The sequence below is a fragment of the Hyperolius riggenbachi genome, chromosome 7 (assembly GCF_040937935.1).
Source record: "Hyperolius riggenbachi isolate aHypRig1 chromosome 7, aHypRig1.pri, whole genome shotgun sequence".
In the NCBI taxonomy this organism is placed as follows: domain Eukaryota; kingdom Metazoa; phylum Chordata; class Amphibia; order Anura; family Hyperoliidae; genus Hyperolius; species Hyperolius riggenbachi.
In genome coordinates, this window is record NC_090652.1 from 257878887 (window position 1) to 257903338 (window position 24452).

Genomic DNA, 24452 nt, shown 5'->3' on the forward strand with positions numbered 1-24452 from the left:
ATACCCCCTGGCTCCATATACTGGGCTCATATACCCCCTGGCTCCATATACTGGGCACATATACCCCCTGGCTCCATATACTGGGCACATATACCCCCTGGCTCCATATACTGGGCACATATACCCCCTGGCTCCATATACTGGGCACATATACCCCCTGGCTCCATATACTGGGCACATATACCCCCTGGCTCCATATACTGGGCACATATACCCCCTGGCTCCATATACTGGGCACATATACCCCCTGGCTCCATATAGTGGGCACATATACCCCCTGGCTCCATATACTGGGGACACTGGCTGTTTGTCATTATGTGCATTTACTGGTGAAAAGCAGTTTCTTGTTATGTGCATTTACTCTTGTTATGTGCATTTACTGGTGAAAAGCTGTCTCTTGTTATGTGCATTTACTGGTGAAAAACGGTCTCTTATGTGCATTTACTGGTGAAAAGCTGTCTCTTATGTGCATTCACTGGTGAAAAGCTGTCTCTTATGTGCATTTACTGGTGAAAAGCTGTCTGTCATTACGTGCATTTACTGGTGAAACGCTGTCTCTTATGTGCATTTAGTGGGGAAATTTTGTCAGTAAATGTTTAGGTATTTGTCAGTAACATGGCAGGACATGGTTGTGGTTATGTGGTTGGGCGTGGTTAATTTAACCACTCCCATAGGCGCCAGAGAAAATCTTGCACCCAGGTGCCAGGCACCCAAGGCTCACCCCTGACAAGAGGGATATGGAGGCTGCCATATTTATTTCCTTCTCAGCAATACTAGTTGCCTGGCTATCCTGCTGACCCTCTGCCTCTAATACGTTTAGCCATAGACCCTGAACAAGCATGCAGCAGTTCAGGTGTTTCTGACATTATTGTCTGATCCAACAAGATTAGCCACATGTTTGTTTCTGGTGTGATTTACACTCTAGTGCAACCAAATAGACCAGCACAGCTGCCAGGCAACTGGTATTGTTTAAAGGGGAACTTCAGCCTAATCAAACATACTGTCATTAAGTTACATTAGTTATGTTAATTAAAATAGATAGGTAATATAATCTCTTACCCACCCTGTTTTAAAAGAACAGGCAAATGTTTGATTTCATGAGGGCAGTCATCTTTTTGGTTGAAAGGAGGTGACAGGGAGCATGAGACACAGTTCCAACTGCCCTGTGCGCTGATCACCTCTCCCAGTTGCTAGGCAACGTGAATAACAACATAGGAAATCCAATCCTACTTTGCACAGCAGCAGGGAAAAAAAGCCCAGGCAGTTTTCTTTGATGAGTGGAGCTTAGCTAAAAATGCAGCTAAATGCAGCTAAAAATGATGCTTTAGTAAGAAAAAGAAACACCAAGCCTTTTCAGTACTGCTGAGTAGATTTTTAGTCCGGAGGTTCACTTTAAAAGGAAATAAATATGTCAGCCTCCATATTCTTCTCACTTCAGATGTCCCTTAAAGCTACTGGTTTCCGCGATCAGTTGTTAGTGCTAGTGGCTATGATGAGGAACCAGTTGCTGAGATTTAGTTGCCTGTGAAACATGGCCCTTGGTTGTGAAACATGCTAGTTTTGGTGTGTTCTTACCTATATGTATCATTTTACAGAATTACAGATTGCCCTTCAAGCTCATGGTGAACCAAAACTCCTAAGAATGTGTAAGGTGCTTACACATGCCAAGGAGGGGTAGGACTTTTAGTAAGGAGGCTTTTTTAGTCTCTTTCAGCTCCTTACACACTACTAAGAGTTCTGGTTCACCATGAGCTTGCTGGGTAATCTGTAACTCTGGGTGTTTCAAGTCCTACCCCATAGAGCCACATTGATCCATACCATGCACTGATGAGGATCAACCAATCCGAAACAGTCTGTATGCATGTTGGATTAGTGTGGCTTTGTAATATTAACAATCTGACACATCATTGCATTGCGTCCCAGCAAATCTGGAGGTGTGTTTAGCTATCAGGAACAACAAAGAGATAATTTGTATATTCAGCAGTGATGCATTGTGGGGCACCTCAAAGGCTCACTCCAACCTGAATAATTACAAATACCTTCTGTTTTAAAGTTAATGGGAACCGCATTTTTTTTTTAAAAAATGAAGCAAATACTTACCTAAGGAGAGGGAGGGCTCTGGGTTGTATAGAGCCTTCTGTCTCCTCTCTCGGTGCCCTCTATTCTGTGCTGGCTCCCCCCCATTTCAATCCCCAGCCAAAAGGGTATTTGGCAGTCTTCGGGAGCCGTGTCCTCCCGAAGACGTGTGGCTCCATACTGCACAGGCGTGAGCGTGCAAGAGAGCGTGCTTACGTAGGTGCAGTACAGGGCCGCCCTTCTTCAGGAGTACTTGGGCTCCCTGAAGACTTCTGAAGCCTCCTTCGGCCGGGTAAAGCAGTATTTGACTAATTTAGTCAAATACTGCTACCGGGCGAGCCAGCACCGGAACGAAGGAACCAGTAGAGGAGCCGGAAGGCTCTATAGGACCCAGAGCCTTCCCTCTCCTTGAGTAAGTATCTGTCTCATTTTTTTAAATGCGGTTCCCATTCACTTTAAGAAGGCACATTTCTGTTCATCATTTTACAGTACATGTATGAAGTAAGCCAACCTTTTCTCTAGCTAAGCCCCATCTACATGATACAATTTTTTGTGCGATTTGATCGGATCGAATTCGATTGATCCATTAAATCTGACATGTCCGATCGGGATTCAATTCGATTTGATTCGATAGTGTGGTCAAATGTCATTGCAAAACAATGGCAAATTGATCACCCTACCGAATGAATCATGTCGGATTTAATCGATCAATCTAATTTGATCCGATCGAATCACACAGAAAATTGTATCGTGTAGATGAGGCTTTATATACATATGTATTATCTTTCAGACATTCTCACTGCCAGATGAGGAGGAACAAAGGAAACAGATTGATGGCATTTGTGTGCTCTTTGTACTTATCGGATGTGTATCTTTATTGACGCAGTTCTTACAGGTAATTATTATTTACTTTTGGCATTAGCTCAGTATAGCAGAGCTCTGAGCGTTCTTTAGCTTTGATTTCCTGTTACTGTGTCCTTCTCCAGGGCTACACGTTTGCCAAGTCAGGAGAGCTGCTCACCAGAAGGCTGCGTAAGATCGGCTTCCAAGCCATGCTGGGCCAGGAAATTGGATGGTTTGATGACTCTCGAAACAGTCCTGGAGCTCTGACAACAAGACTGGCAACGGATGCATCTCAAGTGCAAGGGGTAGGAAGCCTGCAGTCTTGCTAAACAGTTGAACAGTTGGTTGGAGCGGAAATAAGCCTGGAAACGTCCATAATGTTTTATCACCACATACAGGGGTGTCAGTGTAGGACTAGGAATGAAAAGCAAGGGCTCAGCAGAGACCAATGTCAGTGAAAGCAGTAAATGTACAGTATATTCAGTAAAATATTAATTAGATTCTTACATAACATTTAGAAACAAAAACACCCATTATTACTGAAATTCACAAGTAATATTTGTGAGTGTATATATGGTACCCTAAGAGGCGTAAGTAATAAAAGGGCGCCAGGAAAGCCGATAGTAGAATATTGGTAAATCTACTGATATTCTACCATATTGTGTAAAGAAGGATAGTAAAACATCGGTATCAAATACCGATATTTTACTATAGCTAGACCTAACTCTACCCACACACAGATTACTCCCCCCTGCTGCCTAACCCTAACTATCCCCCCCCCCCCCCGCGCACAGACACCCTTTCTGACACCTAACCCTAATCACCACCTTACACACACAGACACCCTTACTAAGGTCTAACTCTAACCACCCCACTCCACTTCCCACACAGACATCCTTTCTGACACCTAACCCTAAGCCCCTCCCCCCATACATACACCTTCCTGACACCTAACCCTAAGCCCCCCCCCCCTGTACAGACACCTTCCTGACACCTATCCCGAAGCGTCCCCCGTACAGACACCTTTCTGACACCTAACCCTAACCACCCCCTGCACACACAGACACCCTTACTGACGCCTAACCCCAACCACGACACCCCCTTTTCCTGCTGAGATACCCTTCCTGACACCTACTCCCTCCCACCCTGCACAGACACCCTTACTGACCAGCACCCCCCCCCCCCCACCTATCCTTAAACAACCTCTTCCCCCCATGGCCCAACCTTTACTGCCCCTCCCCCCCCCCCCCCCCCCCACTGCCAATCACTGCAAAAATAAATAAAAAAAAACATACACTGAAAAAACAGCATTGAGGGATAATTGGGCTGTAATTTTACAGAGCCTGTTTCACAGGCTCAGTATTCCTTTCCCTCCCTGTCTGGCAAATAATGAGTGATACATTTCAGCAGCAGACCTTCTGTAGTAACAGCCCTTCCAGATCCACCTCTTCAGGAACATTACTGTGGTGACATTTGGAATAATTGTTCGCTGTGCTTATATCATTTACATAAAGCGTAAATTAATACCTAGCGTAATCTCTATTAGAAAGCAGCCTGGGTTGTTAAAAATACAGGATTACTTTTCCCATGCAAAAAGGGTTGCGTCACAGAACAGATAAGCAAATCTCCACGTTATACGTAAAAGCAAACAGCAATCACAAGTGTGTGTAGAAAAATAAATAATTTTTTGGCTTTTATTGATGTCCCCATTCACACAGGGAATCACAAAACGTTAGCAAAATTAGTTGCGTTCTGCAAATGGATTTTCCTGTAATTTTTCTGTACAGGAAAGCGATTTTGGAGTGATTGCATATAAAGAGGCACTCCGGTGAAAATAATGTAATAAAAAAGTGCTTATTTTTTTTACAATAATTATATATAAGTTATTTAATCAGTGTTTTCCAATTGTAAAATCTTTCCTTTCCCTTATTTACATTCTGGCATTTACCACATGGTGACATTTTACTGCTGGAAGGTGATGTCAGTGGAAGGAGAAGCTGCTTGCTTTTTTGGCAGTTGGACCCAGCCATAAACAGCTGTTATTTCCCACAATGCAATGAGGTTCACAGACAGGAAACTGTCAGGACTATGGTCCTGACATCACACTGTGGGTGTGGGTGTGTGTGTGTGTCTAGGTTGCAGGGGGGGTCACCACAATATCAGCCATACAGAGCCCCCTGATGAACTGTTTGTGCAGAGGAGGAATAAAAGGCAGAAAACCGAGAGCCCAATATAGTGTAGTATGTATTGGAATGTGGGAGAATGTTTGTGCAAAGGAAAAGATTTCTCATGGGAAAGGGGATATCAGCTACTGAATGGGATGAAGTTCAATTCTAGGTCACAGTTTCTTTTTATAAATAAGATGCAAAATTGCAACAACAAAAAAAAATGCTGCATGCACCATAGTTGTGAGATTTCAGCTATTAGCTGGCAAACGATACAGTGTGAACACAACCATTGATGTGCATTGCCATAGCTCAAGCTAAGATCGCTCGTAAAACGCTTCAGTGTGAATGCGGTCGATGGATAACAAAAAACAATGCATTCAATAGCAGATAGTAAGGCTCCATTCATGCTTGGAATCCCAAACATCGATCACAATCGCCTAGCGATTGTGATCATGATTTTGCATTGTGTATTCAATTATTTTACAGCGATTGCGTCTAATGATTCTTATTCCAGTGAGTGAGAATCGCAACTCAATCGTCGGGACAATGCTACATGCTTGCGATCATCGGAGCAATCACCGCAGTGTGAGTAATCCCTTGGGATTACTTGTGCTGCACCCAGAGCCGGGACAAGGTCCTCCAGCACCCAAGGCTGAGACAGCAAAGTGCGCCCCTCCATCCCTCCCACCCCATCCCTCCCACACTGATTGCTATCACACTAAGAGGCACCCCAGGGCCCCCAACACCTTCATCTCTAGTTATCTGGCTTGCAGTCACTGCTATGTATCCCCTTTTCTTATTTCTTTCTGCTTCATACACAATTAGGAATGACAACTGAATGAATTGTGCGCCCCCTCCTACACTGCGCCCTGAGGCTGGAGCCTCTCTCGCCTCTGCCTCGGCCCGGCCCTGGCTGCACCACTTTGCTGATCGCCGGCGATCAGCAAAGCGCGATATGTGGGCTGAAAGCACCCGAGTGTAAATAAGGCCTAGGTCTGTACACACTGGCTGTGTTGCGCTGCAATTTAAAATCCATACTAAATACTAAAAAAAAGCCATACTAAAATATCGGTGTTTAATACCTATAATTCTCACTTTAATAGTAAAATATTCGCATTAAATACCAATATTTTACTATCGGCATTACTGGGCGCCAAACACCCGTGTGCCTTTTTTTGATGTATGTGTTTGTGATGGATAGGCTATCACTAAGAATAAATGATCTTTGCATTACAGGCCACCGGATCGCAGATTGGCATGATCGTCAACTCTCTCACCAACATCGGCGTGGCCATCATCATCGCCTTCTACTTTAGCTGGAAGCTCAGCCTGGTCATCACCTGCTTCTTGCCCTTCCTGGCATTATCAGGGGCCTTCCAGGCCAGAATGCTCACCGGCTTCGCCAATCAGGATAAACAAGCCATGGAATCAGCAGGAAGGGTAAATGTTTTTGTTTGAAAATGTAATTACAGTAACGAGACAAATATGTCTGTCTTCTGCACACAGAAATGCCAGGTGCTGCCCAGGAGGTAATTGGAGAATGTAAGGGATCCTAGAAACCTGGCCAAAGTTCATTAAAAAGGAAAAATCATTAAGACGTATGCAGATGTAATTGTTCATCTGCTTCTTTTCTAACCTTTCAGGAGAACTCAATTTGGTCTGATATGACCTGATTATAGCCTCCTTCTACCTGAAAGCTGGTCCTACTGTATCTGCAGGATCCCATACTGTAGGTTCCCTCATTTTTCCCAGCATCGCAGAAGTTAGCAAATTCAGTTCATTATGTTAGGTCTAAATCCATGACTATTGTCCTACCAATAATGGATCACAGTGATCACTAGTTTCTTTCAAATCCAGGCTACTTAAAGTGGAACTAAACTCCGAACTTTCTCTCTGCTCTAAAATAAAAATTAGTCACAGCATGATAACCTACAAAAATATGGGAAAACAAATTCTTCATTAGTATTTATGGAAATCCTAGTTTTACTTGGTTTCAGAAGGCACTGAAAGGGTGAAGCTTTGGGCTGTGTCCCACTTGGGCGGAGAAGGGACACTGCAAGAGCTTTTTCTAAGCGCTTGTGATTTTAAAAGCTCTTGCTAATGTAATGCTATGTGTGTGTTCTCAGTTGAGCGACGTGATTTTGTAAAATCCCCCAAAGCATTGCATTAGCAAAGAAAAACAAATAGACACCGGCAAATTTGGGTGAACCATGCACCGCCATAGGCCCTAATGTGAATTACGGCTATAGCGGTGCTCGGAAGCTAATTTGGGCGCCGCAAAAGACGAAACCCAAATTACTTTACAAACAGTGTAATTCGTCTGCTAGCTGGCAGCCGAATTGCGTCTTTCCCCAGTGTTCATGATGGCCTGAAGGTGTACAAATTGTCGCGTCACTGGTGAGTTGGGCGCTGGGAAAGCCAAATGACACCTCTCCCGACTGCCGCAAAACTCCTCAGCAGCATTAAAAACTATCCCCCCTCTGAATTGTCGCAACTCAGAAGGAGATGTACTTTGGAGTCCGGCAGCCGCCAGAGGCTCGAATTACTCTTACGCGCCCCATGCAGCATAACATTGCTGCTATCGGATGCATGGTCTTGGCGCCCAGCAGTGAGCTCCATGCACTGAAACCACCTGCTTTGGCCTGGAGGGGGAAAATAATTATCACCACCGGGACTTTTGCAGCAGCAGGGTGAGCCGATTTTCAGCTTCATCCTGCGTCCAAATTTGCCAGCGCCGTTTTTACATGTATGCTTGCCTTAGCAATAACTTTTCAAATCAATTAAAAAGCTCTTGCAGTGTGAACCAGCCCTTTTTTCCATTTTATGCTCATCGTAAAACTGACAGTGAAGGGCTCCTATTTTATAAATAGAATCCCCTTCACACTTGTCCCACTTCACACTTGTCCCTCTGCAATGGATCCGCAGGATCTGTTGCAGTAAGCGGACCACACTTCTGTGTAATCTGTGATAATCCCAGGCAGGCGGATGCGTTCTCCTGTATAGCCTTTGGTGGGACACATCTGCCCCGAGCTACAGCAACACCACAGTGGGCTACAGCCTACGTGTCCCTCAGCGGAATCACCTACGAAGGTCAACCGCTGTATATGGGAATCTGTCATGAAAAAAAAAAACTTACTGCACAAAAAATATACTGTCTCCTTTATTTAATTTGTGTTCACATTCATTAATAGTGTTGGCACAAAATTTCTTTCTTTGACAGTGTTCCTTTAACTAAATTAGGCTTTGTTCTCATCTAAAATCGAAATCGCTGACGGCAGCGATTTTCGATTGTTTTTTTTCCCACTCCCGGAGTTCTACTGCGCGATACGTTTTTGTGCAAATCACTTTTGTAAGTGCTTTTCCAGAGCGATTACGTTTGTCACTTCCTGAACTCTTTGACATGGAAAAGAATAAATACAATGTATTTATTCTTAATAACTCAAACGCAATCACTGCATAAAGTGATTTTGTGAGCGTTTAGCGCTCTTCCTATACCATTAGAGCAAAATCGTCTGAAAAATGGTACAGGCACTGCTTTGCGGAGCACAAAGCAGACGAAATGCACTGATATGAACCTTCTCATAGGGAATCGTTGCACCAGCGTTTTGTGGGTGATTTGGAAAATCGCCTGCGCTTCAAAAAAGGTTGAAAATGCCCTAGATGTGAACAAGCCCTTACTCAGCTCCAGAAGTTTGGTTGAAGAAGACAAACCAATGCCTCCTCACCACCCGTTATGGCTGATAGCGCTTACTCTACTCTGCTTTGAAGCACTACTATGTCCAGTTTTTAGGTTGTTCATATCCTCTGGCATTTATGCATATTTATAGCCTGATGTGTGTATGAGATCACCAATTAAACTGTGTTGTCCTAAAAACAACATCTGTGTTGTAGATTTCCAGCGAGTCTCTAGGGAACATCAGAACCATTGCTGGTATTGCAAAAGAGAAGAGATTTATCGAGATGTACGAGGAACAGCTAGAAGCCCCCTACAGAGCGGCAATCAAGAAAGCCAACATCTATGGACTATGTTTTGGCTTCGCCCAGTGCATTGTCTTCATTGCCAATTCAGTGTCCTACAGATATGGAGGGTATCTGGTGGAAATGGAAGGTCTCCACTACAGTTTTGTATTTAGGTACAGTATAGATTTATGATTTGTAAGTTGCAGGAGTTCCCAGCAGTGGATGTGAACTTTCAGAACTTTCAGAATCTAATAGTTTCCCAGATTGCTGATCCTTTGTCACAGTAGTATAGTACAGTAGGGACTTGGATATCTCACACTGGCAGGGGTTGTCTGATGTCGGATATGTGTAAAATGGGCCTCAGCATAACACTAACCTCTCCCCTGAGCATCCAGGACTCTACCAACTGGCAGTCGCAACCAACCAATAGTAAACAAGGGAAGTCATGGGGACGTGCCTCTCTCCCTCATTATGCCGAGCAGCATGCTGGTCAGGGGACTCATCAGTCAGGTGCTGTACAGAGAATACAGCAGAGCAGCAGTCAGCTGTAAACGTGAAGAGGGTTAAGAAATTTCCGCTGCATGCTGCCCTGCATAATGAGAGAGAGAGAGAGGCATGCCCCATGGCTCCCCAGGAAACTTAAAGTGGATCCGAGATGAACTTTTACTCATTGCATAATTGTGTTCCTTTCCTATTGTTTATAGGGCATTCCTCAAGTCAAATACTTTTTTGTTTTTGTTTTAATGCTCTAATTCCCTATAAACTAAATAAGCCACTCCCACAGGTTTTCAGAGAGCCAAGGCACTTTCAGACAGTAGCAAGGGCTCATGGGAGGAGGAGGAGGGGAGGTATTACTAGCCAGAGATTTCAGAGGCAGAGGGGAGGAGGGAGAAGGAGGGGGATTAGTTTTCTTGGCTCAAGATGCAGATAAGCCTGCCTCTGTGTAATGTTTACAAACAACATGGCTGCTGTCATTGTATCACAGGAAGAATTATTCGTATTCTATTAAAGCTGTTTGCAGATAGATTTGCTGTGTAAACTATCTAAACTTTAGATAAGATATATAGACATGTTACTTGTTATAGTTAGTTTTTCATCTCAGATCCGCTTTAAGTACCATAAACGGACTACAAAAGCATTTCTTGGGTCTTTTGCAGAAAATGATCATTTGTATGTGTATGCCATCATTAGTATGGTCCATCAATGGATGCATTCTAATGAGGACCATTGCAGTGCATTGCAACACTATGGCAAAAAAAGTAAGCAGTTAACATCTGACAACCGAAAGGTCTTGGACCAGTCCATCTCCTCATGGGGGATAATCTTTTTTTTTCAAAAGCATTTCCTGAACAGCATGTGGCATCCCAATGCACTGCATGCAGTGCATTACTGTAAAACGCGCACATTAACAGTGACACATACTTTTCATTAACTGTATGCGCCACTGTATGCGACACAATACACGGATAATATGCTGCATGACTTTTCCGTTGCGTTGCTTTCCTGCTTTTACAGGGAACACAACACCCACTGTAAACGTAGCCAGAGTCCTAATACTGCTTTGATTTTGCCCTACCCAGTGAACAAGTTAAAGCAGATCTGAACTCGGAACGTCCTTTCCGCTCTAAAAGATACACAATAGCATAATAACCTTTAAACAAAAAATGTGGTTTGTTATTATAACTAATACAATTCCTAAAATAAATCTCCACTGTTTCTCCTTCCTGATTCATGGAAGCAGACATATTTTTAACATCCTGTGCTTTCAAATGAGCTGCCATCTCTACCATGGCAGTCATGTGACACAGGGAAGAGATCAAATTACAACTTGTGATTAGATAAATGAAGGGGAATTAAATAGGCTAAACTCTCTAAATACATACAGGGTGCATCTCTCTATTTTCCTTCTGTCCTGAGCAAGAGTTCAGGTCCATTTTAACCTCCTGAGACTGATTATCACTGCTATTAATATTGGTTTGCTATGTAACTGCAGAGTGATATCATCAGTGGTGACCAGTGGAACTGCTTTGGGAAGAGCTTCATCTTATACTCCGGATTATGCCAAGGCCAAAATATCAGCCGCACGCTTCTTCAAACTAGTGGACCGCATTCCCAAGATCTGCGTCTATAAAGATGTAGGAGAAAAATGGGTAAGCAGCTTTTTACTAAAACATTTCGAAAATAAATTTAGAGAGAAGCATTTATGTAATCCATTTAATTAGCTGGTATGCAAATAGTGCTTCAGATAAGATCCTGTGATGACAATAAGCAAACAATGATAGGTGCTTAATAAACAGTCCTGAACATGATTCAGTTGTAGGTGTTAAGAAACTGACTTCAAGCATATAAATTATCGCCCTGCATCGCGCACAGTTTAATTAAGCTGTCAAATTAACAACCTTGATGGCCATGCAAATTCTAAATTCAAGTTATCAGCTTGCATATTAAAAAGCTGCTAATAGGCATATTGGTGGACAATTTGTAATGCTTTTGTCAGGCTTTCTTCAACATCATGGATCACTTATAGCAAAATGCTTTAACCTTTTAGCAGCAAATTTATTTAGAGGCGTGCAAATGCTACAGGCCAATTTGTTTAAGTACATTGTTTTTATTTCTTCTTTGTTACATTTCCTAGCTTCTAATTAGTACTGCTGTAATGTGTATTTATGGCCACTTGTCACTAGGGGGCAGTGTGAGACAATAACAGACGACTTTTAATTTTCAATTTCTATATCTGATAGAAGAGAGAGACATCAAAGCATTGCAAGAATTTACGACACAACGAGAAGAAAGAGTTATCTTAAATGAGATAACTCTATTGAAGCTACTAATGGGTTAACACCTCTAGATCAGTTTCTTACTTTTTCATTGCGTTTATTTATTTACTTTATTGTAAATTTTTATTTAAAAAAAATCGCCATGCCCTCCACAACTTTCATAACCATTTTTCTCTCATGCTTACCTAGTTTTTCATGTCCAAAGTATTCACAAAGTGCAACAAAAGGGAGGTGCTACAAAGTCTCTAACGGAACTGAAGTAGCCCGAGCCAAAAGCTGGAGATAGCCACCTCCTACCAGGGGACCTGGTACTGTCAAATCAGTTCAGCTGGCCCACATGCCATCTGAACAATAGTAGCCCCCATGGTCCTTGGCATGTGGCGTGCTTTGCAAGAGGCTGGCAGAAATCTTCCCTCCCACTTGCACGGAACCCTTGTGTTTGTCAAGGACAAAGGGTTCATCTCCACCTTGGAGCCCAAGAGAAAGTACTTGCACAAGTTGTGGCAATAGAGCGCAGGAGGTGACCAATGATCTAATCTGGAAGAATCGCAACTGCTGCTTCTAGTGCTGCCTTCATTATATAATGCTGCTCTAGTGCTTCCTTCATTAGAGTATGCCCTCGCCAGTGCTCCTACCATAAAAATGTCTTACTTCCCCCCCACAGCCTCAAGTCTGGCATGCTAAACAATGCATTATATGTTTGTAATCACATCCTGTTCCTGCTCCAGACGGTGTTTTCCTAGTCGTATATGAAGCGTTCAGCCTTCTGTGCTAAGATTTGTAAACACATAAGATAAAAGTCAGCTTTGGCCGATGATCATTCACCTATCTAGCGGGTGTACGGTGAAGGCCTGACATTAGCTCAAGGATCCAACATGCTGGATCCTAAATGGCCCCCGACGCTCAAGCGTGTCCAATCGCAATGCTATTTTCATCCCCCCTGAACAGGGGGACCAGCAATTACTCTGGAAAGCCTCAGTAGTTAGCCAAAACGTTCCCCCAGCACACCTGGACCCATATGCAATTCACTTTTTCACCTGAGTTTTCTCCTACGAGAAAAAAATTTCATCTCCGATCTAAATTAACGTTTTAGCACTTTGCAATAAAAAAAAGTATCAAAAAGTAGACAAAAAGAACTATCAAAATTATTTTGAACATTGTTTTGCTTGCTGATGGTTTAAAATTCATTTTATTGACACGTTTAAAATATCACCCAGGAGAAAAGTCAGGTGAAAAACTGAATTGCATATGGGCCCTGGGCCCTGGACCCATATGCAATTCACTTTTTCATCTGAGTTTTCTCCTAGTATAAAAATGTTCATCTTTGATTTAAAATACCTTTTTAGCATTTTGCAATGGGAAAAAGTATCAATAAGTAGGTATAAAGTATTATCAAAATTATTTTGAGTATTTTCTTGCTTGCTGGTGGTTTAGAAAGCATTTTATTGACAAGTTTTAAAATATCACCTAGGAGAAAACTCAGGTGAAAAAGTGAATTGCATATAGCCCCTGGACTGAAGTCATAGGCCCACATGCAATTCACTTTTTCTCCATAGTTTTCTCCCAGGTGATATTTTTAGACTTGTCAATAAAATGCCTTTTAAGTTACCAGAAAGCAAGAAAAGGCTCAAAATAATTTTGATAGTACTTATTCAGCTACTTTTTGGTACTTTCTTTGTAGAAAAGTGCTGGAAAGTTATTTAAAATTGAAGATGAAAAATTATCTCCTAGGAGAAAACTCAGGTGAAAAAGAGAATTGCATATGGCCCATGGTGTCCCAGGGTACCATGGCAACCACTTTGGAAACCACTAGATTAATTCTTGAATTCAGATGCAAGTAAGAAAAACAGTTTCTATGACCAAGATAAGCATGTAACGCAGCCTCTCAAAGTGACTCTCAAGCCATGTTTTTACTTTATGCATTTTATTGAATGATCCCACTGGAGTCATTATAATGTCAATCTTGTTCCCAGAATGATTTCAAAGGAAGCATTGAGTTTACGGACTGCAAGTTTACCTATCCCACCCGTCCTGACATTCAAGTACTGAATGGCCTCAATGTTTCGGTCAGGCCAGGACAGACATTGGCATTTGTGGGCAGCAGTGGATGCGGCAAAAGTACCAGCGTCCAGCTTCTCGAGAGGTTTTATGATCCAGACAAGGGCAAAGTGGTACGTAGAATGCTCTCTAAAGAACATTTTCTCTCTCTCTCTCTTATACATACTTTGTGATTTATAGTAATTAAGCAGACCTTAATTACTGAGGCTTTTGAAGGATACACAATAGAAATTGGCACCCATCTAAGCATAAAACAGACAACCCACAGTAGTGTGAGTGCTAACAAGTTTAGCACTGCTCAGCTATTCACCACACCCAATCCCATGTGTGGACCACTCCCAAGCTAGGACCATGTCACCACCCCCTTGGTCTGGCTGGTTCTAGCTCCCACAGGCTCATTTTAGACCAGGGGTCTCAAACTGAAATGCAAAAAGGGACAAAATTGAACACTGCGACCAAGTCACGGGCCAACCTCAATATATAATGGCCCACTTCCTTCCCAATACAGTTCCCTGGTGTCTAATGGCCCCCATCCCTCCACTGCACAGTTCCCTGGTGTCTAGTGGCCTGCCTTCATCCCCTATACAGTTCCCTGTTGTCATGTGTTCTCCCTCCCCTATACAGTCCCCTGGTGTCTAATGGCTCATTCCCTCCCCTATATAGTTCCCTGGTGTCTAGTGGCCCCCTCCCTCCCCTATACAGTTCCCTGGTGTTTAGTGGCCCCTCTCCCTACTCTATACAGTTCCCTGGTGTCTAGTGGCTCTCTCTCTCCCCATATACAGTTCCCTGGTGTCTTGTGCTTTCCCTTTCCCTCTCCAAATAGCTACCCCTGGTGATCTAGGGCTTCAACTCCAGTATAGCTTCCCTGTTGGTCTAGAGTTGGCCAAGCATAATGCAAATATATTTGCTGTCTACCAGAAACTAAAGGTGACCATATATGATGCAACCAAATAGATTAATTTTCCAGTTTTTCAAGAAAAATTATTGATTGTATAGGAAAGTAGAACATTTAAAAAAAAATGATTTGAGAAAAAAAAAAATGTTTTCCAAATTTTTCAAAATTTCTGATTGGATGTGTTTGAAAAATCAGTTAGAAAAATACAAAAACTTAATGTGTTATTTAATCATCTTTTAAAAACATTTCTGAAAAATTGGTCATAAGTGGAGGTATAATGGTAAAAATTTTAAAATTATTAAATTTAGCTGAAAAATTGAACAGATTTCTCTGGTTGATAATGATGATTGTAAACTGCTAATTACGATTATGTAAAATGTTAGCATACATTGATTACGCATATTCCAGTCATAATTTTGCATAATTATGCATACTTTTTAGTGGTTAATAGCAAAGCCCCCTATAAGACCTTTTTGTTTTTGAGCAAAACAATTTTAACATTCAAAGGAAAAGAGTTTTTAAACTCAGTAAAATTACATTTTGCCAAATAAAAAATTATTTTTCATTTGAATTTTAAAATTGATTTTCTCAAAAACGGTGTTTTTTTTTTTTTACTTGCTCCCACTATTCCCACTATTAGCATGCATTGCAGTTTTGGTGATGATAACAAGCATGTGGGGGGGGGGGGGGGGCTTTGCTCTTAACCGATAAAGTAGGCATGAAATTACGTGAAATACGTGAAATTACAGTTCCCAATTACAATTACAAACTACTTTTTTTCCAAAATTAGGATGCAAAATACCGATTAAAGGATACATCGGGCAAAATGGTGGCATAAAAACACATACCTAGTCCCTTAAGGCCTGGCCAGCAGTGTTGTACCAGATCCTCCATTTGCCTCCGAAAAGCTCTATATTTCCTCTATCTGGTGGCGCCGTTTATCTTGTAGGTGTCCATGGCCGCACTCCTAGCAACCTCCTCCCTCCTGCGTGCGCGCTCACAGCACATAGATCTGTGAATGTGAAGACTCGCCCTGAGTGTGAGGCGGCGTAGTAGGGAGGAGGTTTCCGGGTGCGCAGCCATGGACACCTAAAAGATAAACTGCGCATGTGCGCGGCATGTACAATATTCAAGCTGCACATGCGTGGGGTGGAATGTTTCCGGTTCTCAGGTCCTGGACCGGACCAGATAGGGGAAATGTGGAAGGTTTTGGGGGGACAATGGAGGACAGGATCTAACACTGCTGGACAGGCCTTAAAGGACTAGGAATGTGTTTTTATAACACCAATTTGCCAGACGTATCCATAAGTGAAATTCATGCTCATCACTGCTGGTCGGAAAAAAACATGTATTAATCATGGCCACCTTCACACTATTCAATACACAACGATTTCTTGTTCTTCTGACAAATGCTACATTTCCTCCTATTTGCACAGCTCATAGATGGCCACAACTCTAAGAACATCAACGTTTCATTCCTCCGCTCCCAAATCGGCATTGTCTCCCAGGAGCCAGTGCTGTTTGACTGCAGCATTGCTGATAACATCAAGTATGGAAACAATGCCCAGCAGGTGTCTATGGATAAAGTTATAGAGGCAGCAAAGAAGGCTCAGCTCCATGACTTCGTAATGACTCTTCCAGATGTGAGTATTGGGCTGCGGAGACACTGCTTCCATTGCACCCAGAGCCGTACTGCTCATCATTGTAACCTGACAACACTGGAGTCATGAGTTTAGCTCCCACTAGGATGTGCACTTTATTTATATTGACACATAAAAAGAAGTGAGAGGGATGTGGGAGCTGACATATGTATTTAACTAGTTAACCACTAAGGGGTTTTAACCCTTCTGGACCAGAGCAATTTTCACCTGTCAACACTCCTCCCTTTCATTAGCCAATAATGTTATCACTAATTATCACAACAAAATGATTTATATCTTGTTTTTTTTTGCCACCAATTAGGCTTTCTTTGGGTGGTACATTTTGCTAAGAATTATTTTATTCTACCTGTTTTTTAACTGAAATAATAAGAAACAAATGAAAACCATTCATTATTTTTCGGCAAATATGGTTTTCAAATAAAACATTGTACCATAGATAAAACTACACATTTTATTAGCCCAGTTGTCCCGGTTATTACAACGTTTAAATGATGCCCATAGTACAATATATAGCAAAAATATTGTATTTGGAAATAAAGGTGCATTTTGTCCGTTTTGTGTCCGTCACTAATTACAAACCCATATTTGCAAAAATAACTGTAATATACCCTCATGAAACGCATATTAAAAAAAAGTTGAGTCCCTAAGGTAACTATTTAGGGGCTTGATTCAGTAAGCTTAGCGCTGCGCAACAGCGCAAGTTAGCTTCTGTTATATGCGCTAGTGAATCAGAGGGCCTTAATTTAGTGTCCATGAACTCCAGGTGCGCTACTGGCAGCGTAGCGTGTGTAATCAGGGAACGTGCACTCTGTACACGCTATGCTGCTGAATTTCAGCATAGCGAACGCTAGTAATTAACGTCGGCTCCACTACTCCTGCCCCGTTACCATTCACTGATCTCTGTACTAACGGGTGGTGACGAGAACGCATCTTATCAATGCCAGTTGCCTGGCCGTCCTGCTGATCTACTGCCTCTAATGCTAGGTACAAACGATACAATTTTCTGTTAGATTTACCTGCCAGATTGATTTTTTTCAACATGTCCGATCTAAATTTTGATCGATTTTCGATCGATTTTCCGATCGATTTCCATTCACTTTTCGATCGGAAAATCGATCGAGATTAAGATCGGATATGTTGAAAAAAATCAATCTGGCAGGTAAATCTAACAGAAAATTGTATAGTGTGTACCTAGCATAATACTTTTAGCCATAGATCCCAAACAAGCATGCAGATCAAATGTTTCTGACAAAAATATGTCAAGATGAACTGAATGCTGGTTATAGGCGTGTGACACCATTGCAGCAAAAGAGATCAGCAGCATAGCCAGGCTATTGGTATTATTTAAAAGGAAATAAATATGGCAGCCTCCATATACCTCTTGCTTCAGGTGCACTTTACGTTTCAGAGATGCCAAAATGAAATAAAATAGTTAAAAACTGTTTAAAAAAAAGACATAATCCTCTCAAAAAAAGCGCTGAAGAATAAGATAAAAAATTATAGCTTTATTATTCAAAAAACAACTCTCATAGAATGCAACACGTTTCTCAGGACTAGGTTCCCACTTCATCTGGCAAATATAGAGGCGATGGACTTGCTTACAGCTCTTTTTGAGCTTTCTATCTCAATATTAAGTTACTCATTTAATCCACTATTTATGTTTGGTTTGTCATAATAATGCAGTTTTGTATTATACCAATGACTGGGATATCATTTCTCGTTACAGAAATATGACACCAATGTTGGGGCTCACGGCTCTCAGCTTTCTCGCGGACAGAAGCAGCGGATTGCGATTGCCAGAGCAATCATAAGGGACCCCAAAATTCTACTTCTTGATGAAGCAACGTCTGCGCTGGACACAGAGAGTGAAAAGGTGCGCAACTAAACTTGAAGCGCAAATTAATAGAGTGAAATGTAATCAAAAATATATATAAAAAAAATTACAAAAAGGAAAATTGTTATGCAGCATAAAGATCAAGTACGATCCTTTATTTGGCAAGTGCGGTCTCCTGAAGCTGCATATGCATGTTAGATTTTAGTCACCTGAGAGGCTCATTTCTTATATCGTGTTGGGTGAAAATCCAGCATGAGTACTACCATCCACAATGCCATTGGCCTTCCCTTCAATGTGTACTACTGAAGTAAAGGCCAAACATATAAACAGAGTGCCGCAGTAATTTGGGTGCCAGAGATAGCTGCTAGTAGAATATCTGTTACATTACCAATATTCTACTATTGCGCAGTGGTAATTCCAATAGTAAAATATTGGCAATTTTTACTGATATTTTACAATCACTAGTCCTAACTTATTCTAACACAAGCCCTCCCTCAACCGACGCCCACCCTAACCAACCCCCCTGCAAAATCTGACGATATGCCTTTGACCAGGGGCGTCGCTAGCCCTGTTTTAGGGGGGCACGTGCCCCCAATCTGTCCTGGGGTGCCACGGATCTCCGCCCGGCCGCCCCCTCTGTCAAGACTCAGCGGCTCCCTCCAGCCGCCGCGTCACTGACAGTCTCAGACCTCAGGATCAGGCGGCGAGCCGGCGACCAATCGTGCGGGTGCTAGGACCCAGCGCCCGCACTGATATGCGGAAGTGACATCACTTCCGCATATCGAGCGGGTGCGTCTAGCGCCCGCTCGTACATCTGGTCGGGTCGCCGCTGATCCTGAGGTCTGCTGAGAGGTAGGGGGGGAGCGGCGGCAGCGGCAGCGGCTAGAGGGGGGGGCCTCCCTGTCACTCACTCACACACTCACTCACTCACTAAAGGGGCTCCCTGTCACTCACTCACTCCCTAAAGGGGCCTCCCTGTCACTCACTCACTCCCTAAAGGGGCTCCCCTGGCACTCACTCACTCACTAAAGGGGCTCCCTGTCACTCACTCACTCACTAAAGGGGCCTCCCTGTCACTCACTCACTCCCTAAAGGGGCTCCCTGTCACTCACTCACTCCCTAAAGGGGCTCCCTGGCACTCACTCACTCCCTAAAGGGGCTCCCTGTCACTCACTCACTCCCTAAAGGGGCTCCCTGGCACTCACTCACTCCCTAAAGGGGCTCCCTGTCACTCACTCACTCCCTAAAGGGGCTCCCTGGCACTCACTCACTCCCTAAAGGGGCTCCCTGTCACTCACTCACTCCCTAAAGGGGCTCCCTGGCACTCACTCACTCCCTAAAGGGGCTCCCTGGCACTCACTCACTCCCTAAAGGGGCTCCCTGGCACGCACCCACTCCCTAAAGGGGCTCCCTGGCACGCACTCACTCCCTAAAGGGGCTCCCTGTCACTCACTCACTCCCTAAAGGGGCTCCCTGTCACTCACTCACTCCCTAAAGGGGCTCCCTGTCACTCACTCACTGCCTAAAGGGGCTCCCTGTCACTCACTCACTCCCTAAAGGGGCTCCCTGTCACTCACTCACTCCCTAAAGGGGCTCCCCTGGCACTCACTCACTCCCTAAAGGGGCTCCCCTGGCACTCACTCACTCCCTAAAGGGGCTCCCTGGCACGCACTCACTCCCTAAAGGGGCTCCCTGTCACTCATTCACTCACTAAAGGGGCTCCCTGTCACTCACTCACTCACTAAAGGGGCTCCCTGGCACTCACTTACTCCCTAAAGGGGCTCCCTGTCACTCACTCACTCCCTAAAGGGGCTCCCTGTCACTCACTCACTCCCTAAAGGGGCTCCCTGTCACTCACTCACTCCCTAAAGGGGCTCCCTGTCACTCACTCCCTAAAGGGGCTCCCTGTCACTCACTCACTCCCTAAAGGGGCTCCCTGGCACGCACTCACTCCCTAAAGGGGCTCCCTGGCACGCACTCACTCCCTAAAGGGGCTCCCTGTCACTCACTCACTGCCCAAAGGGGCTCCCTGTCACTCACTCACTCCCTAAAGGGCCTCCCTGTCACTCAATCACTCCCTAAAGGGGCTCCCTGGCACGCACTCACTCCCTAAAGGGCCTCTCTGTCACTCACTCACTCCCTAAAGGGGCTCCCTGGCACGCACTCACTCACTAAAGGGGCTCCCTGGCACTCACTCACTTCCTAAAGGGGCTCCCTGTCACTCACTCACTCCCTAAAGGGCCTCCCTGTCACTCACTCACTCCCTAAAGGGGCTCCCTGTCACTCACTCACTGCCTAAAGGGGCTCCCTGTCACTCACTCACTACCTAAAGGTGCTCCCTGTCACTCACTATCGGGGTCCCTGTCACTCACTACCTAACTGGAGGCGCCTGTCACTCACTAGCTAACTTGGGGGTCCCTGTCACTCACTACCTAACTTGGGGGGCTACCATATTAAGGGGGCATTCTGCCTATTTATGTGAAATGCTGTCTATTTATGTGCCTCATGACTGCTGAATTTGTCTTGTTGGGGGCCTCATGATTGCTGAATTTGTCTTGTTGGGGGCCTCATGATTTGTTGGGGGCCTCATGATTGCTGAATTTGTCTTGTTGGGGGCCTCATAATTTGTTGGGGGCCTCATGATTGCTGAATTTGTCTTGTTGGGGGCCTCATGATTTGTTGGAGGCCTCATGATTGCTGAATTTGTCTTGTTGGGGGTCACATGATTGCTAACTGCGAGACTATGGGAAAAGCTGAATCCTTATCATATGAGACAATAGCATTAAACCTACTTTTTTAGCGTTTTAAAACAGAAAATAAAACTGGGAGGTTCTAAAAAATTGAATACATTTTTCAGGAGTAGGATGGATGAAATTGTTTATCTTCACAGTTTATTTTCAACTTGGATTTTCCATAATGTTCATGTATGAGTTAAAACGTTTGTACAGTATTTAGTTTAAATTGCTGTTGCCACTTTGCGATAGATAAGTGACTTTTGGGTTGCAGTTTGGGCACTCGGCCTCCAAAAGGTTCGCCACCACTGTCCTAATCTGATGTCCCACCATTGCTAGGTTCATGTAAATTTGTCTCCACCCGTTACCACACCTATATTCTGGTCCATGGCCCACCAATTTTTTGGTGCGGCACGATAATCACGCCGCACAACGTGATCGTCATATTTTTGGCACGCTAGCTGCAGTGTGCTGAATTCTGCTGCCTACAGTATGTACAGTATACGCTGTTCTCTAGTGCTTGCACTGTGTGCTGATTTACCTCCAGTGTGTACAGCGTAAGGTGTTACTCTGTGCCTTTATTGATTGTAAACCAGCTGTATTGTATGCTGATCCCTGCTACTTTCAGTATGTACAGTATTAGCTGTAAAGCCTGGTACACACATACAATTTTGATTAGCCAATTTTAGCTCTGTTCATAAAATTCATTGTCTGTTGGCCCACTTACTGCACGGGGGTGGGAAAATTGGGGGTCAGTGATTGACCAATTAAAATTGTATGTGCATATACATCTTTGATCTATGCCTATACTGATTGTAAATGATCCAAATAAAGGACAGGGGGCTCCGTCCAATATTTCGATGGGCAGGCCCGTTATCCATAGCTTACACCGCTGCTAAGTTCATGTACATTTGGCCCCACCCATGGCCACGCCCACTCACCTCATGGCCACGCCCATAAGTTTTTTATGCATGTTGGGTAATTTTATCTGTAGTTACAGTTATCCTTTAGGCCGGTCTTACACTTGTTTTTTTGCATTGTGGTGGGATGCTCCTGCCGCATCCCACCGCAACAAACTCACTCATATGACTCTGCAGCAGAGTGCGCCTACAAGGTCAAATGCATAGCGCCGCCCCCCCCCCCCCCACTCAGTGACGTACTGCTGCTGGGCAATAGAGATGATGGTGAGCTGCTAGCCGGCAAACATCTATAGGCAGCCTGGCCCTTTGCTACTTCCGGGTCGCAATATCCTGCAGTAGTACGCATGCCCTGGCCAGGACATGTTTATTAGTACGCATGCCCTGGCCCGGCAGTACGCTTCCTTGATTGCGCACCTCATCACGTGATGTTGCACTCATGCGCAAAGCGTACCCGGCCAAAGGTGCACAATGAAGGACGCGCACTGCCGGGACAGGGCATGCGTACTAATGAACGCGTCCGGGCCAGGTCATGCGTACTACTGATGGCCATTGCAACCCAGAAGTAATACAGGGCCAGGCGGCCCATAGCTTTGTGGCGAGCAGTTCGCCTGCATAGGCAAGATGCTCGCATACATCACTACTGGGCAGGAAGTACATCACCAGGATTCCCGTTGGTGCTTACACTTACTCCGTCGCCCATATAGTTTCATTACCCCAAGCACCACGCATTAAGTACAGCGCTTGCGATAACGCACTGCAGGCTGTGCGTCGGGATTGCAGCAGATTGCATACTTCCGACCCAAAGCAACACCGTAAGTTTGAATGGCCCCATTCACTTGCAATTTCTATGGCGTCACCCTGCGGTAAAACAGGGCATTGTAACGCTCTCTTGCAATGCAGGTGTAAAAGGGACCTTAAACAAACAAACAAACAACATTGTATGTAGCCCTACTTACCATTCACTGAGCTGCGTTGACTTAATTCTTCCTTCCACCTCTGGTTTGCAGACAGTACAAGCTGCCCTGGACCGAGCGAGAGAAGGCCGAACATGTATTGTCATCGCCCATCGGCTGTCCACCATTCAGAACTCTGACATCATCGCCGTCATGTCCCAGGGATTAGTGATTGAAAAAGGCAATCATGACGAACTCATGGAGATGAAAGGAGCCTACTATAAACTGGTCACAACTGGAGCACCAATCAGCTAATACCCAGAGGTGCAGCTGTACCAATTATAGGCGTGCACAAAAACTGTAATGGAAACTGTAAAAGGACATCTATTAAGAGAGATATACTGTGAGAACTGTAATGGCCTGAACATCTATCCTAGACACTGTGTGTGACAACTGTGTATCAGTGCAGTCACTGCTATCACATATTTCCTGGTTTACAAGTGCTAAACGGGTACATGATACTAAAATACTGCTGGGTACCATTTAATGTTAGCAATACATTTAGTGAAGTAGTGATGAAGTGGCCACTGCCATGTGACTGTACTGACAGGATGCAAGATTGATATAAAGGCTTATTGCAGATCCTTCACTGTCTTGTCTACTACTTTTCCTAGTGGTTCTGGGTCACTATGAGCGGTTTGGGTATTTCTTTTGCTTCAGATACTGAGGTAGGCCATGCCATGCCAGTGCATTTACCTTCAGCAAATGGCAAGGCCGGATTTATACGTCTTGTGCCCCTAGGCCAAGTATGTTGTGCCCCTCCCTTTATTATGCAGCAGCGCCCCCTACTCCCACATTCCATGTGCAGCCCACTCTTCCATGAGTGCCATCCATGTAATGCTCCCCTCTCTTTTATAAACAGCTCCCTTGGGCATCAGTTTCCCTTTTTTTAAACACTTTTTCAGTGGACACAAACTGTGGTGTTTACCTATGGTGAGGTAAGTCCACCACTTCCTCCTTCTTTTAAACAGTTTTTAAAGATTTTATCCTAAATTGGCACCTCTGTTATGTTAAGCTATGTAACAAGAATGTGTTTTTATTTAAAGGTTATTATGCTGTTGCTTTAGAGCAGAGAGATCGCTATGAGTCCCTTTAAAAGGGTTAAATGCCCATTGATCTGATTCCGTGTCTACAACAGTTTGGGAAAAAAAAAGTTAATTCAACTTTAAACCAATGGTTTTTATTAAAACCTCCATCAGACGTGAACTGACATTCTGGCATTTAGTGGCAGTTTAATGTTAATTATTAAGGGGGCACCTTCATATTCAGATTTGGCAGTTTGGTATTGCTATGTCTGAAGACGTTTTTAAATCAGTGGCGTGATCTGGGGCTATCATCAAACTAAATCATCCTTTATGGAACAATTTTGCAAAGTATATTTAACTTCATATAACTTTTGCACATTGTATGCAGGACTCTACTGCAGTGCTGAGTCATAATGGTGTCACTGTACAAACACTGGCACAGATTTATGGAGACATTTTCTAATAAACTAGGTGAAAAATTGGTTTGATCACAGCAGCCAATCAGTTTTGTAGATGTTAAATTAAACAAGCTTCTGGCTGGTTATCCTGC

At 43.8% G+C, this 24452-nt stretch overlaps 1 protein-coding gene across 3 annotated transcripts in view; it reads left to right on the forward strand.

Moving 5' to 3' along the window:
- LOC137524987 (bile salt export pump-like) overlaps window positions 1-23461 on the forward strand; it is a 146969-nt gene extending 123508 nt beyond the window's left edge. For all 3 annotated transcript variants that reach the window (XM_068245590.1, XM_068245589.1, XM_068245591.1), the window contains 9 exons: window positions 2867-2971; window positions 3063-3224; window positions 6324-6527; window positions 8979-9220; window positions 11041-11197; window positions 13798-13995; window positions 16214-16420; window positions 18165-18311; window positions 22932-23461. In XM_068245590.1, the coding sequence (XP_068101691.1) occupies window positions 2867-2971; window positions 3063-3224; window positions 6324-6527; window positions 8979-9220; window positions 11041-11197; window positions 13798-13995; window positions 16214-16420; window positions 18165-18311; window positions 22932-23132 (1623 nt within the window). In that variant the 3' untranslated portion in view covers window positions 23133-23461. The remainder of the gene's footprint in view (window positions 1-2866; window positions 2972-3062; window positions 3225-6323; window positions 6528-8978; window positions 9221-11040; window positions 11198-13797; window positions 13996-16213; window positions 16421-18164; window positions 18312-22931) is intronic.
- Window positions 23462-24452: the final 991 nt, after the last annotated feature.